Source organism: Falco peregrinus, chromosome 9, assembly GCF_023634155.1.
Source record: "Falco peregrinus isolate bFalPer1 chromosome 9, bFalPer1.pri, whole genome shotgun sequence".
NCBI lineage: Eukaryota > Metazoa > Chordata > Aves > Falconiformes > Falconidae > Falco > Falco peregrinus.
The window spans coordinates 20,111,563-20,127,607 of record NC_073729.1 but is presented as its reverse complement, the minus strand read 5'-3'; the positions used below and the strand labels follow the sequence as shown (position 1 = coordinate 20,127,607).

Genomic DNA, 16,045 nt, shown 5'->3' with positions numbered 1-16,045 from the left:
ATGTTAAATCCATTCTGGAGCTAAGCTCCCTCCAAAGGCTGGAGGACAATCCCTCACTGCCTATGAGCAGCACTGGGAGCTGCGGAATGACAGGTGACCTAAAAGGCTAGAGCCGCTGTGGTGGTGACTGTGACCAATTCTGGCAGGGGGAAGCTGAGGCAAGAAGATAAACGACAAGAGTTTCAGCCACTTAAAACTCCCCCAAGACAGCACAGAGTTTTCTAAGCTTTGGTTCCCCCCTTTCCTCTGTGGCAGACCCGGGGATGCCTTTGGCACAGCACGAATGCACCCTGCAGGCAGGATCCACCCCTGCCAGACCTGCACTCTGCTTCTTTTGGGGGTTCACTGTGCAGGTTGGGGTCTGTCATGATAGAAAAGGCACTTTCCCCTCTGCAGATTCTCCTAGAAGTCCGCTCACACACAAGAGGCTAGGGAGGAGCAACGCCTCGTCACTAGCAAAGAGTTGGCACTTACGCCTTAGGTCTAGAGCTGAATTTCATGGGACATTCAGCTTTGTGCACCTCCCTGCGCCTGCAAACGCGAAACCGCCTGCAATGGTCGTGCCGAGGCTGGGCACACTGCCGTCACCCTGCGGACCGTTCGTGTCCGTGCGGCCGGAGCTGACCTGGCCGGAGAAGGGCTCTGGGAAGGTCCAGCCAGGCCAGCACTGCTGTCCAAGGTACCGCCGTGCCCACTGCCACTCCCGCATCCCACTCCCGCATCCCGCTCCCGCATCCCGCTCCCACACCCTGCTCCTGCACCCCGCTCCCGCATCCTGCTCCTGCATCCCGCTCCCACACCCTGCTCCTGCACCCCGCTCCCGCATCCTGCTCCTGCACCCGGCTCCCGCATCCTGCTCCTGCATCCTGCTCCCACACCCTGCTCCTGCACCCTGGCTCCCGCATCCTGCTCCTGCATCCCGCTCCCACACCCTGCTCCTGCACCCTGGCTCCCACATCCTGCTCCTGCATCCCACTCCCGCACCCCGCTCCCACATCCTGCTTCTGCATCCCGCTCCCACACCCCGCTCCTGCATCCCACTCCCACACCCTGCTCCTGCATCCCGCTCCCGCACCCCGCTCCCGCATCCTGCTCCTGCACCCGGCTCCCGCATCCTGCTCCTGCATCCTGCTCCCACACCCTGCTCCTGCACCCTGGCTCCCGCATCCTGCTCCTGCATCCCGCTCCCACACCCTGCTCCTGCACCCTGGCTCCCACATCCTGCTCCTGCATCCCACTCCCGCACCCCGCTCCCACATCCTGCTTCTGCATCCCGCTCCCACACCCCGCTCCTGCATCCCACTCCCACACCCTGCTCCTGCATCCCGCTCCCGCACCCCGCTCCTGCATCCCGCTCCCACACCCCGCTCCTGCATCCCACTCCCACACCCTGCTCCTGCATCCCGCTCCCGCACCCCGCTCCTGCATCCCGCTCCCGCACCCCACTCCCACATCCCACTCCTGCAGCCTGCTCCTGCAACCCGCTCCCACATTCTGCTCCTGCATCCCGCATCCCGCTCCCGCACCCCGCTGTCACATCCTGCGCCGGCATGCACCAGGAGGGAGGGCAGAGCCGCTCATTCCCAGAAGGACAGTCCACACTCCTTGAACAACCATGGCAGCCTCCATCAGTTCTTTTCAGTTTTCTTTGCCTGTGCCTACAGTTCTGGTGCCTGAGACATCTCTGCCCACACGGGGCGAAGGAAATTCCCAAGATTACCAGCCGCTTGTTTCTGTGTCGTCGCTTGCGCAGGGGGCTACACAGATACGAGAAAGGGAGCGATGGGTCGTGCCCCAAGATTGTACAAGTCTGTGACACAAAGGGCTGACACAGGCAAAGCAACAGGGAACTGCCTGGATTCATGCCGTAAAACCGTGCTGGAGCCCAGAACTTCTCACACATCTGCAGACGTGCCCACTGTTTTGTCTGAAGAGAAGCCTGCTTAGCCCTACAGAAAAGAGCACGCAGACCTGAAGATCTGCTGGAAGAAGCCAGCAGACCCAGCCTCTGCCTCTGACAGGACAGACAGAAAACTTGCTTTTACAGAGACCTGTACTGAGACCAGCCAGCAGGTCAGACCCATGTGCTAACGGACCTGCACGCTGTGCTGTGGTCACAAACTTCTGTTATTTGTGTCTTTGTTTTCTTAAAACAAAGCTTACTGCAGAAGCAAGTGAATTACTGACAATTTCTGACAACCTGCACTAAGTCTTTTTGACTTCTCCAGTCCCTCAGAGAAGTCCTCAGCCCATACAGACCCTCAGGGCTGAGCCAAGGGCAAAGACTAACCAGTTTCTCCCAGTTCAACAGGACATATTCCTTCCCATAAAAGCCCCAAACCAGAGCCATGGGTTTCTTGGTTGGTTGGTTGGGTTTGGTTGTTGTTGGTTTTTCACAGATGAAACACAAACCCACAACCACATGTGATGAGAAGCCCCACAGTTTCCCTGGCAAAGCTAGGATGCTAACCTCAATCTCATAGATAAATTCTCTGTGGCAGTAAAAAAAAACCCCACCAAACCTGTTATCCCTCCACAGTTTCCAGCTGGAGGCTGCACTGCTGAAAGCTGTTATATGGGTCAGGCTAGAAGATCTGATAGTTCCTTCTAACCTGAAACTCAGTTAAGCACCTTTATGTTAAGAACTTATACTGTCAAAGTAAGGAAAATCAGAAGGCAATTTTATTGAAAGACTTACTGCTGCTGCCTGGGCCTTGTGAAATCAGCAAGCAAGAATAGAGGAGCAGACGGGGATAAGAACGGAGGGGAGATGTGACTTTATCCCTGGCTTGGCTGCCTCTGTGAGTGGGGAGGCTCATCTCCCCGCTCTTCCAACCTTCACCTGAACCAGAAAGACTTCAGGGCACTGTCTGTCTCCCAGTGCCAGTTCAAAGAGGTTTGGAGCTCACCCTGCTGCAACACAACCAGCAATGAGGACTAACACCTTACCAACACGGGCCTGCCCAGCTGCTCATTGGCACAAAGCCTCTGGGTTTACTGAGTGCTATACAGTTTGTGAAACAGCAAAACCACCAACATTTAACATGGTTCTCCTGCACTGACAAAAGCCTTAAACCCACGAATACCACCCTGACCCATTTAAACAACAGGCTGATCAAAGAAGAAACAACTTCTACAAAACTTGAGGTTTTGGAGGTAAAACCAGGGACTTCCACAGGTCTCCTCTGGGCAGTGACTATGCCAGGGAGCAACATGCGCTCCTACAGCTCATGGCCTTTTCTCTTCTGCTAACGTGGATTGTTCCCTGGCTGAGCAGCCCACATCCAAAACACAAAATGAGGACACATCAGGCCAACTTTCTCCACCTCATTCCTGCTACCTACTTCTCAAAGCTCACTCTCAAGTGTGTTTTGGTTTCCAAAACTGCAGAAAAGAGGGTTTAAAGAAAAAAGCCCAGTAAAAGCCACTTCTCTCCTTCAGAGAGCCAACAGCAAGCATCCCAGCCTGCGCATTAAACCCTCCTGACAAGGTCTCGCTCTGCAGCAGCAGCGGGAAATATTTGTGGTGCCTGGTATCAGCTTCACTACACATGACAGCTTACTGTCACTGGCATCCTTCACATCTCTTCCAAAGCCAGACTTGGCCCAATTACATGATCACCTACAAATTTGTGCCTTGACTCAATTAAGAAAGCCGTGCTGAAAATTCATGACAAAAATTCTATAAAAATCTCTATCGGTGATCATCCATGATCTGTTGCACCCACAGCTGCCTCCTGGGTGTAACAGAGCCACAGCACCTGTGTCTAAAAGCAGAGGAGTAGGAAAGGTCCCTGCCCTGATGTTCCACAAGACCATCCTGTTGGACTGGGTTAACTTTTGACCAGTTCCTCTTGCCCAGCCCAGGCAAAACCTCTAGCACCCAAACTTCTCATTCTGGGCTCTGCAGCTTGTCCCCAGCCTGCAGGTCCCCACATGGCTGTTTCCCCTCAACACCAATGAGATGAGTTTTGAAATATTATTTGTCACTCCTCTCCCTTCACTACACGTTCCACCATGCTGCATGTGAAAACTCATCACCACCCACTTCTCCATCCCAACACCTTTCCAAAGACAGAATTAAAACAGACAGGAGGGAGGAGAGACGGGCAGAAGCCCTCCTACTCCTCCCTGCCCAGAGCTTCTCATTGATCTCAGATTTTGATTTGGATGGGACCTCATCAGGGAAAAGACCGTTTCTGTCCTTATACTGAGTGGAGCATTGATTATATTATCAGCAAGCAGCCACCTGTGAAATGGCTTGATGGCCCTTATAATGCACAGTTTTTAAGCTTTTCCTTTACTTAAGCAGGTGTTTCATTTCCAATAAAGTCAAAGCACACCCTTTAGTGCCTTAAGGAATCAATGTCCATAACCATTGCTTGTCATAACAGAAAAGATAAGCCAAGATCAAGCAGGCTGATAAGTTGTTTGGTTTCCTGTTTATCGAGATATCTAGCAGTCAGATGTTGTCAGCACATGGGATTAAAAGTCGTAAATGATAACTGTTGATTAATAAGTATCACCAGACACAAAGTGAATCATCCTATTCCAAATTAAGTTGAATGTATTATTTATACTCTGCCCGCTTCTCAAGGCTGTGAGCAGGAGCGCCCTGGCATGCTCTGGGGTCCCTCGCCACCAAAGCAGACAGCCAGCTTGCAGGAATTGGGCCACCAACTCTTTCAGAAACCCTGCCTGTGTCTTCATAAATCTTCTCCCACGCCCACCCCCACGCCTTCTGCAGGGCCTCCTCCCCACCAGTTACCATCTTCTTCTCCTTGGGTAAGAAAACCAGATCAGTTTGGCACTCTGAGCCTCCCAAGATAACATGCTGCCACAGCATGGGGGTGATGGCAAAAGACTGTACAGGAAAAAAAAAAAATCAGCCCCAGAAAATATTGCTTTAATTGCTCTTTTTAAAAATGCAGAGATCTCATCAGAGCTAGACCGCGGCTGTTGGCATTGCACGTGCCTATCAGCTCCTTATTCACTTCTGGTCCCATCCCACGCTGCTTCAGCTAGCCTGCTCAGTCTCTGCTCACACTGCACGCTGCTCTGCAGGCACAGCCCCCCTTTTTTTGCTCTTGCTGATGCAGTTTGCAAGTACTTAGGGCATAATTCAGTACATCTCCTTTAATACACTACAAAAAAATAATGAGAGCAGCCAAAGAAGAGTGGATAGAGCAAAAGGGATGAGGGATGTGGAGGGGGGAAAGTGAGGAAAAAAAAGAAATGCAGGATAAACCAGAGAGGCTAAGAAAAGTTTAACTGCTGCAGAGACTGATGCCAGCTTTCCTATGGCCAGGCTGGTCTGTCACAGCAACTGGGATGTGAAAGAAGCATCGATACTGTGCTGCAGCAGAGGAAAGGACTCCTGCCTCCGCCTGCAGCCCTGCACACCGGCCCTACCCCTGGAGATGTCACGGGATTACGATCACAGCTGCCTGGCACTCCCAAGACTGCTCCCCCTGGCCCACCCTGGCCTCTACCCTCAAATCCTGGATCTGAGCACACCAAGGCTGTTTAAAACTCCAGCCTTGACCTTTCCAACCAACCCTCCGCCCCACCACCCCACAAGCCAGCAAAATCAGCAACTGGTTGCTCTCATTCCACAACAAACCCAGCATCTCCGCTTTGCAGCTGGGGCTGGCCGCTCTCCCCAGCCCCACCGCCTGGCTCCCACATCTCCCTTTCACCATTTTGAGGAACTGCACCAAAACAGACAAAGTTCAATGAGATAAGTGATGGACCCTGAGTATCATGGTACATTTTCCCTCGGGACGGACGCCTTTCATTCAAACGTGCCTTGAACACGCTCCAGGGTGTGCTGCAAGACAGCAAGGAGCAGAAGGTCCTGGGCTGACCAGCCCACCCACCTCCACCAGACCAGGCAGGAGATGTCCTCTGTCCCTGTTGTGCAGGACAAACGGTGCCAACAGGAGAAGGAAGGTCTGGAGGATAAACAAGGGCATGCCAAGGTGTGCTAGTCAGTGGGAATAAGAGGGTATACCCATGAAACCATAAGTGGGAGCCAAAGGATAGCCAAGTGTAGTGTCCAATGCAATCCACCCTCTGCTTCTAAGGGCCCCTCTTCCCTACACGGCAGCAGTACCCCCCTTGGACTCTGCACCTCCCCTGCTGATCGGACACAGTCTCATCCCTCCCTGTCCATCCCTGTTCTGGTGTCTGCCTGGAAAGCACCAAGGAGGCCACAGTGTGGGTTGTCTCTCCTGAGTGATGCTGCCCCATGAGCTGGTGCACAGCAGGAGCACCCGGCAAGCACCAGCTCGGGCCCAAAAGCCACAAGCCTATTCCTGTTTTGTGTCTCCAGTCACAGCTGCTCCTCTGTCCTCTGGCAACACACATGTTGGTTAATCATTCCTCATACACATTTAGCTTACTGGGATTCTTATCAGGCAGTGCAAAGTCCAAGTCCAGTCAGCAACACTACTGGGAAGAGGCAAGGGGGTTACCTGGCAAGCTCTGCAAAGCTCTGCCGGAGCAACACCAGCCCCGGGCAGGGAAATCCCCAGGCAGGGATACACTGGAGGGATGCCAGGCCATGGTCGAGGACCCTGTCTGGGCAGCACGGAGGAAGGGCAGGCACCTGCAGCACTGCTGTGGGCCAGGGGTTCGTTGGCCACAGCCTGGCACCCTCCTAGCACAGCTCACAGCTCCAGATCATGCAGGTCTTGTCCCAGCAGGAGGAATCCACAAGGCTCCTAAACAGAAGAGGGCAAGTACAGCAGGTCCCTATCTCCCTTCTTTGAAAGGCCTCTCCTGCTTTTATTTCTCACTAAGTGACCACAGGCAGAGAGCAGTGGCAGGGCATAAACCAGGGTGACAGCAGAAAGCAAAAAGGCCACCGCTGAACCATGACAGGAGGCAGAAAGCCCATGGGGAGAGCGGCTTCCCTATGCACCGCTCTGGTGGGGTTGCACTTCTCCAGGTGATGCCCAGGTCTCTCCAGGCTAACTGTGCACCAAAGCCATTTTTCTCTGCGTTTCTTGCCGCCAGTGAATGACAGCTGGGATGTCTCTGGTCCTAGAAGGCCAGCCCTAGCCAATGCTTTGCTCTAGTAGAAAAGGGTGAGGGAGCGGAGGGAAACCCTGCCTATTCAGCATCCCAGTAAGGCTCCTTCTTGACGGGCATCTCTTCCCCACATCCTTGCATGCAGCACAACCCCAGCCCAGGGAGCAGCGTGGGTCAGCTGGATCTCTGAGTCACCAGCATGCCCACTTCCATCGGCCCGCTCACACCTCCAGCACGACTCCCTTCTCATCTGCTCTTCCCAAACCCCTCCTGGTCCGCATCCAGGTGTCACTCCCGGGACGCCAACCTGTGGAAGATACATTAACCAGAACACGGGCAAAGTACCTCTCCCCGTCCCGACGGAGCCCCTGCGGGCGGGCGCTCACGTTGCTCTTTCTGAATCACAACCCGCTCTTTATCAGATGCCTGAAGGGATCCACCCTCCTGTGAACAGCGCTCTGGCCTTACTCCATCTGGATGTCTCCTGGCCTTTTCCCACCCAGGAAAAAGGAGTTTTGAGGAAACTGGGGAGAGAGGGCAGACCCCAAAGAAATACCAGCATGGTCACAAGACCTTGCTGGAAGCGGCAGACTGTTTTGCACTAGCGTTGCCCTGAGAAGCAGACGAGGACAAGCGCTTTGGCTGAAGGTTCTGGGAAGCTCCTCCTGTTGGTCCGGCTGGGATGGAGATGCCAGCTTCCCCCTGTGCCCAGGAAAGCCCCTGGGCCACAGCCAAGCAATGCAGACCACTGGTTGATGAGCTCAAGGGAACGTTTTTCTCTTTTCCATCCTCTGCCTAGGCCCTAGGATGGAGCTGGGCTCACCAGCAGCCTCATGTTACCTGCTCTTGCTGAGGGCATGTGCTGACCAGAGGCAGACCCCGAGCCGGGTGGGCAGGGGAAGCTCGAAACGGAGGGCAGAGAGAGGAGGATCAGAAGGCAATCACACTGGAGAGAGATGGAGAGGCAGAGGGGAAAGCAAGCTGAGCTGTGGAAGGGTTGGGGGATCTGTGCTGTTACCTGCTCGGATCCAGCGCATCCTGAGCATGGTGAGAGCAGATGTCAAGCTCCCGCTGCGTCCCTGCTCTCTCCCTCTGTCATTATGCTGCCTAGCTCAGCTGGTCGAGGTCCCAGGGCTGCTGCCTGCTGGTTTTTCTATTCCCTCAGGGAAGAGTGGGAGGGCCAGGGAGGAAGCTGGGAGGCTGCTGCTACACTCTGGGATTTGGGTCTGTGAGGGGATTACCAGGAGGGATGGTCATGTGTTTGTGCTGTACCAGGTTCCCCAGGACCATTCTGTCACGGGCTAACTCCGTTCAGCAAAGCGCTCCACATAAAGCCTCTTACCTTCCCCACTGCGCCAGCCAGGCCGCGGAGAGACTGTCACACTGCAAAGCCACTGCATCCCCAAGCCCGCTCCTCCCGAGAGTCGGGTCTAGGCACAAAGGACCCACAGCGACATGCAGCAAAGATCACGTTGTGCTTTTCGCACAGAGCCCACGATTCTCCACAGCTTTTTCCCAATGCTTTCCCTCTGCCTTTGCGCTGGCCACATCAAACAGCTCCCCACCAGCGGTGCGGGAAAGCCTCTCTCCAGCACAGCATCAGAGCCTGAAGATGCATTTGGGGCACGCGGAGGCTAAGGGCCAGGCAGCCACCAAACAGGCAGAGGGTGAACAGTGAGCATGAAACCCAGCTCCCCTAAAAGCCCTTCTTTCACAGAATGCTAAGAAACTAAATGCTTCCATCTGCTGTAGTTGCATTGCTACATCAAGTCCAGGCACCCAAAACCATATGCAGGGTCAGCTGCCCTGGTTTGTGTGCACAGCTTCTGCTGGCCGCGCCGCACCACCACGGACCACAGCCTCTGCTCTAGAGGTCCCGGCTCTGCTGTCCTCCTTCCCTTTCTGTTCCCAGCATTTGCAGCCTCAAGAAACCAGCAGCCTCCCTCCTGCATCCCTAAGCAGCCAGGAGGACTCCAAAGCAGTCCCCTGTTACTCTGTGATTCTCTTCCACTACCCCCCAACCTGCTGCCTGGCAGAAACTGAAGGTGCCCCCGTGGGTCAGCGGACCCCCAGCGAGCTGTAACTCACAGGCTGGGTCACCAGCACTGCTGGCAGCCAGAGCCCTTCCAGCTCAGGGACACTTCATGAGGTGCTGGCCAGCTCTGAAGAGAAACCATCATTCCTCTTCCTTTAAGCTCACGGCTTCACTCATTTACATCAGTGAAAGTTTCACCAGCGAAGTCCTTCTCCACCCATTCCTGTCCACCACCAAATCCTCCTGCAGACACACAGCAGAGACCCGACCCATACGACACAGCATGGTGGACAAGGTGCAAACCCAGGAGTCCTGGATTCAGGTCTCTGCCTCAGCCTCGTCATTTTCCATTTCTTCATCCAAGGAAAACGGGGCAACGGCCCAGACCTCTCCTTGCAGGGCTGCAAGGCAGCATTTCCTACCCACATACACAAAGTGCTCCACAACACACAACAAAGATCACTGAGAAAGCAACCCATACCCACTAACACCCAAACAGATACACTCCTACGGGCAAAAACATTCACTAATACAAACACGTTTGCTGCCTTGCCGATAAAGCTCCCAGTGGTCATTTGCTCCCTCCCAGCTCAGAGGCTGCTGCAGCCCCTCCAGCAGCACGCACCCACCGGCAGCCCCCACGCATGCACACACGGCTGCTCAGCAAACACACGCTTCTGAGTGCTGCTGCATGAAAAACTGGAAAGAGTTGCTTCGTTTCACAGGACTTGCATGCCCTCAGTGAAATCTGGTCCCTTCTGTTTAACCAACACCTGTCTTTCCCAACCCAAAATCCTCCAAACTTTTAGTGTTCACTATTCTTTGTCCATTTCTTGCCCTAACGCCATTCAGCCATCTGCCGAACCACCCACTCCCCTGCCCCCCAAGCCCTGCTCTGCACATCTTTCCCGATATACATTCTTTAACAACCTCTTATCTCATAAATTAGCCGAGAGAGAGAGAGGGATCCCAAATAGCTGAGCTCTGTCGTAACTGTTTCCCTTACGCGAGTGGTAGGCAGGGAGGAAGGTAAGGTTTCTAGCAGGATGCCAGCCAAGGGTCAGACGCTTTCAACTCCCTACTTTTCCTTTGATACAAAATACAAATGCTCTGGGTAAACACTCCCAATACTATGGAAAGACCAAACTGAGCTCCTTTACCTCCAGTGCCAGAACCCGCAGCATCCCACGCTCTCTGCCTGTGAGCTGTCCCAGCTGCCTGCCCAAGCTCTCCTCAGCTGGATGGTCCTGGGCACCACCACACAGGTTTACCAGCTGTGCTAATGCAAACCAGGACAGTGACAATCCCCGTAACATGGGACAGGCCCGCCCTGAGGATGCTCAGAGGCCATGCTGCCAGCCAGACCCGCGTTCACAGCATCTGCATCCCAAGGGGATGTGAAGTTAAGCCCGACCCATCTCTTTCCTATAGACTCAGTATGTTTTCCCCTGGCCCCTTCCCAAACATCAGGGCACAGCCCTGGACTTTTCACATCATTCTCCCACTTCTCCGTCCTTGCATGTCTCAGACCTCATCCTCACAGAGCAGACAACTCCATTCCAGGGAAACAAGATTACCCTGCCCAAGCAGATACTGGGAGCCATCTTGACAAAAATAAAAGCCCATCTCTTGCAGCTGAGAAAACCAGAGGCAGGCAACCGGCCCTCAGTGCTCAGGAGCACCCGCTCCCCCAGACAAGCCTTGCTCTGCAGACAGGACCTGCCGCACTGTCGCTGGAGCCAGCCAAACGCCAGGACTCAGCATTAGTACAGACACCAACTCTCTTCCACACCTCAGGCAGCACAGCCCCCACTCCCCAAAAGTCTGCAAGAAGAGACCAGTTAATCCTTGTCTGACACTTTGAAATACCGAGTGCTACACAAGCCCTAAAGGATTACTCTTAAATGTGGTGGGATTGCTTATAGCAGGCTCAGATCCTGTGCAAATCAGAGACAGGCAAAGGAAAGGGAATTCCCAAATTATTTCAGGGTTTTCAGTGCACAGGAAGAAATCCCTTTAGTGTAAAATCTCCACTTGGTGAGAAGATGATTTGTGAGAAGAAAAAAATATTTCGCTGTAAGAAAAAAAATATGATTTGAACACGTGTTCCCTCCAGGAAGGGTATCAGCAGACACCTCTTAAAGAAACGATGGGAGCAAGGAATCAGTTCTACTAATGAATTTATTCCTGCAAATTAATAAACTCTAACAGATCTATTGTTCACCACTCTATTACACATACAGAAACCATTAATTCTTCAGGACAGCAAGATTCCAAGGCAAATCTGGCTCTGTGGCTGCAAAGCTAGCAGTTTAAGGCACAGACTGACCTTCACTTCCAAATAACAGAGGATCAGTTTGGCCACATACTCCTTCAGAGCACCATGATTACAACGTGCAAAAAAGGAAAGTACTTTGTTTCTTCACTCACTGCCTAAACTGAACCGAGCAGCAACCCTTCATAATAAAACTTTCTCCTCTTCCCCTCTCACCCTCAAACACTGTGTTGTAACAGATGCTCTTTAACAACACCGCCAAAGGGATCTAGCTGCTCAAACAAAATAAACAGCCATGTTGGGCTCCACAAAAAAAATTAAGCTCAGAGAAGTTCTAAAAATAAAAGTAAGCAGAGGCTAAGAAATATCCTTCAGCCCCAGTTTCCTTCACTCTCGGTTTTTACAGGGACCAGATGGCTTTAATTCAAAAAAGAAAAAGAGAGAGAAAGGAGGAGAGAGACAAAAAGAAAAAAAAAACCAAACAAAAAACAAAGATAAAAGGATGCAAAAAGGAAAAAGAAAAAAAGAAAAAGAGAGAAAGAATCCCAGAATAATGGAGATGGGCAGGGACCTCCTGAGGGCACCTTGCCCTATTCCCTGCTCAAGCAGGATCACCCAAATGAGAGAATGAGACAGACAGACAAAGAAAGAAACTTTCCACCCTATAAAAAGATGCTGTGGGTGAGAGAGAGAAATTCCACTTCCACAAACAAAAAGAAGAGCCGGACAGCTGAAGTCTAATGCCTGTAAGCAACACCGGGGTGCTGAGCAAGGGCTGTGCAGGCTGCCGGGGAGGTGCTTGATGCTCAGAGGAGGCGGGGGGGGGGGGGGGGGGGGCAAGATTTAGGAAATTGGTCCAAGTGAAACCCTAAACACAAAACAAGCCCCCTCAAGGCTGAAGAGAACACAGGCTGGGAGCACACGATAAGAGCCCGCATGGCGAGGCTTCCCATCCCTGCTAATCCTGTTGCTCCTGGGAATCCAGAACCACAGCTGGAACAAACGGGATGCTTTTTTTCCTTTGAAGAAGAGATGCATCACTGAGGCACCACAGGGATGCCAGAGGAGAGGAAAGTGAGAAGTACACAGCTTGAGCCCCTGTTCACTCCTGAGAGCATCTTCTGTTTGTGGTGCATCTTTGCATTCCTCCCCAGGTTAAGTCCTTCCAGCAGCCAAAGGAACAGGAGGGGCGCAGTCCTCCCACCCCAACTGCCCCAGGCGACACCAAGTGAGCAGCTCAGCGGAGCAGACAGCACACTGTCCCATCCCACCGTTCCATCCCACCGCAGGCGAAGCACAGCATGAGGACTCCAGAGGGGATCCAGGCTCCAGAGCTGACCCATGCACACAGCCTGCTCTCCATGGACCGGGGTCCCCGACCCCAGCTCCGCCACTGGCAACAGGACCTGCTAACGCAACGGAGCCTTGCTAGGATGGGCGCACTGTTCCCCTCGACCAGTGCATCTGTGTGCCAGGGGCTCACACCAAGGTGGCACAGCCCGTGCAGCCAGAACCTCCACCTGGCAAACGGCCCACCAGAGAACAAGGGGCATGTGGTGCGGGGCACAGCCCCACAAAGAGAGAAACAAAGACAAGTGAAAGAGAGAAGCAACAATACCTTCAACAAGGAAGAGCAAAGTGTACCAACAAAGCCAGACCAGGGAGAAGAAACACTGAGCCGAGGGAGGAACAGCAAAGGGCGTTGGAGTCCCAACGCCTCCCCAAGCCACACAGTTCAGCCCTACCAACCCCTCAGCTGCCATGAGCAACTGTGTTCCACCCCTGCTTGACAGAGAGGCCAAATTCTCCTTACAATCACTTTTCCACCACTGGGTTTCAGTAAAAGCTGCCTTTGGTTTGCACCGATGGGAAGGAGACTCTGATCCACGGACACGTGGTGCCCAAAGGGGTCCGGGCTCTGGCTGGACAGTGCCAGCCTACAGATGAAGAGCTGGTGTGGGGTCCCCTGCTGGACACACCACCGTGGGATCAGCTGTCTTCGTGACCAAAGAGGGGCGATTTCCCCAGCAAAGCCCAGAGCGGTGACCCTGCTTCAACACGCTGCGCCCAGCGGCCACAGCTCCGGGGGCAGGCAGGGGGGCTGCCGGTCCTGAGGCCAGCAGGGAGGGTGGCCGGGGGCTTGGCCCCACGGCGACGCCTGCAACCCATATGCCAGAGCCACCGTCAGGACCCTGGTGCCTGCTCCGAGGACGGGCGAGGGCCACGGCAAGGTCCTGGCCGGGGTGCCCGCACCGTACCATAGGATGCAACACGCTCGCAGCCCTGCTTAAACCTCCAGCTCGGACCCCACGCCGGAGGATGCGCGCTGGCGTCCTGCCCAGGCGTGGGGACCTGGGGTCACTCCGATGCCGGGCGAGGCGGTTGCTGTCCCCAGGGGCCACCAGGAGCCCGGCCGGGCTGTGGCCGAAGGGCTGCGGCTCAGCGGGCACCTTCTTACCTTCAAAGAAGCGCTGCAGAGCCTCCGTCTCGTCCACCACCTCCATAGCTGGGCCATGCACCGGGCGGCCGGGCTAGTCTCCGCGCCCGCAGCGGGGCATGCCCCCGGGCCGCTCCGGGGGCCGCTCCGCAGGTGAAGCCCCGGTGCCGCCCTCAGCGCCCCGCGCCGCCCCGGCGGGGGTCCCGGAGCCGGTGCCGGCACCGAGCGCGGCCGCCCGCTGCCCATCGGCCTCCGCCGCGCACCGCCCAGCGCTGCCCAACTCGGGCTGCCGCGGCCGCGCTCCTCCCTCCCGCCCTCCCCGCCTCCGGTGCCCCGGCCCGCTGCTGCTGCTGCTCCTCCTCCTCCCCCCCCCTCCTCCCGCCACGGGCAGCGCGCGCCCCCGCCGGCAGGGAGAGCCCGCCCGGTACCCGGGGCTCCCCCAGCACCCGCCCGCCCGGGGGTCGTCCCCCCGCAACCCAGCTTCTTCCAACAGCCTGAAGCCCCAGCGCAACCCACTTGGGATCGACCCCCCCACTCCCAGCCTCAAATCCCCCAAAATAAAATTAAAACGTCCTTCCAGTGCGGGGGCTGCGGGAAGGGACAGTTGTGTTTTCTTCCCCAGATGTGGCCACAATCAATAATAATGCCTCAAATAATAATAAAAAAAAATAACAGTACAGTAGCTAAATGAAGTTACAGTTATCTGACCACAGTTAACCAAACGCAGAGCCCCTGCCAGGCAGAGACTGTGGGACTATTCTCTTCTGGGCAGATAAAGCGCACAATGAGGTTTTGTCCATCCCCACAAACCAATTCAGAAGGGCAGATTCTCTTATATATATAAATATATTTTTCTTGCTCACACAGCTGTGCAGTGACCAATTCTTCTCTGGGGAGGGGAGCGGGGGAGGGGAGGGGGACTGAGGTTTGGGGATAGTAATAGGTCTATTATTTCGGGGATGGAGAGAAAGAGCTCAACAGCCCTTTTTTCTTCTCTCTCTCCCTCTCTCTTTCCATTAAGACAATTGTTATTCTCTGTTACCCCACACCCCTTGTCCCTGCGCACACGCTCACCTCCCCCATCTTCAGGCACAAGCTGCATGGGAAGGAAGCAAAAATGTATTTTTGCCCGGGAGCCCGAGTGCTGGCCCAGACCTAAGTCTGGTCGGTGCCAGGTTGGATGTCAGGCTGTGCTAGGTTAGACCCCAAAACAAAATGCTCCCAGCTAAAGATTCAACCCCTGACCCTCAGGCCCCCGTCCTCCCGGCAGCATGCTGTCTGTCCTCAGCAAGAGCCCCCTGCGTGAAGATGTCAGGAGCAGACCTCCCAGTGGGAACTCAGCCCTGTACACCCATGCTTCACTTCAGAATGCAGCAGAAGACACCCAGAGCCACATGCAGGACCTGGGCATCCAGCTCTGTGCTAGCGGCACACTGGAAAGCCTCCCACTTTGAGTCTCTGCTCACTCCCAGCCAGGTCTTGCTTCCAGAACCTCCCCTGCGCTCCCTGACGGGTCACTGCCACGTTGCTCTCCCCTAAGCTTTATTCCTGTGCCATCAGGCCTGCAGTGCATCACCTAAACATCTCTGAGACAGCTAATAAATCACAGGAGTGACAGGAGGGAGCTGAAGCTTCAGCCGCTCGGGCAAAATAAAACAACAAGGGAAGGCCAAGGCTATTCTGGGTCACTTCACCAGTGACTGTCAAAGCCAGCAAAAGGACCTGTAAACAGGCCAAGCTGGCAGAAGAACAAGTTCCTGCCTGTTAAGGCATTGGACCCTAAAGCTGAGTCCAAAGATGATCAAAAGATTTGAAAGGCAAATGATCCTAAGACCGACCCGCCTTGGATTTGTCACCCTATGGACCGACCACGTGGGTCTTTGCCTGGCGGTCCCCACCCCCAAGGTGCAAAATCCTGAGCAGCAGCTCATTTATAACCAAACTGTGACACCTTCCTTCAGTGGCAGTGTGAGTGGCCCCGCAGCACACCGCTCCTGTGGCAGGGTGCAGAGCAGCCAGCCCCCCCCAGCCTCCCAGGGCCGCGCACCCCGCTCACGAGACACGAAGAGCCCTCTGAGAGCAGCCCACTAACGACCACAGCTGCAGCAGGAGTGGCTGCCACCCCCAGCAAACTGTCCTCCCCATAAATACTCTAAGCACTTACGGGGGGGGGGGTGCGGAGCAGGATAAACAAAACACTCATTTCTATTGTCCGTGCTATGAAGTTATCACAAGAACAGGCAGGCCAATGGCCCAGAAATAAT

General features: G+C 54.7%; 1 protein-coding gene across 4 annotated transcripts in view; it reads right to left on the bottom strand.

Moving 5' to 3' along the window:
• The window catches only part of MYRF (myelin regulatory factor), a 64,496-nt gene extending 50,459 nt beyond the window's left edge, over positions 1-14,037 (bottom strand). For all 4 annotated transcript variants that reach the window (XM_055813337.1, XM_055813339.1, XM_055813338.1 and 1 more), the window contains exon 1: positions 13,803-14,037. In XM_055813337.1, the coding sequence (XP_055669312.1) occupies positions 13,803-13,848 (46 nt within the window). In that variant the 5' untranslated portion in view covers positions 13,849-14,037. The remainder of the gene's footprint in view (positions 1-13,802) is intronic.
• Between the last annotated feature and the right edge of the window lie 2,008 nt (positions 14,038-16,045).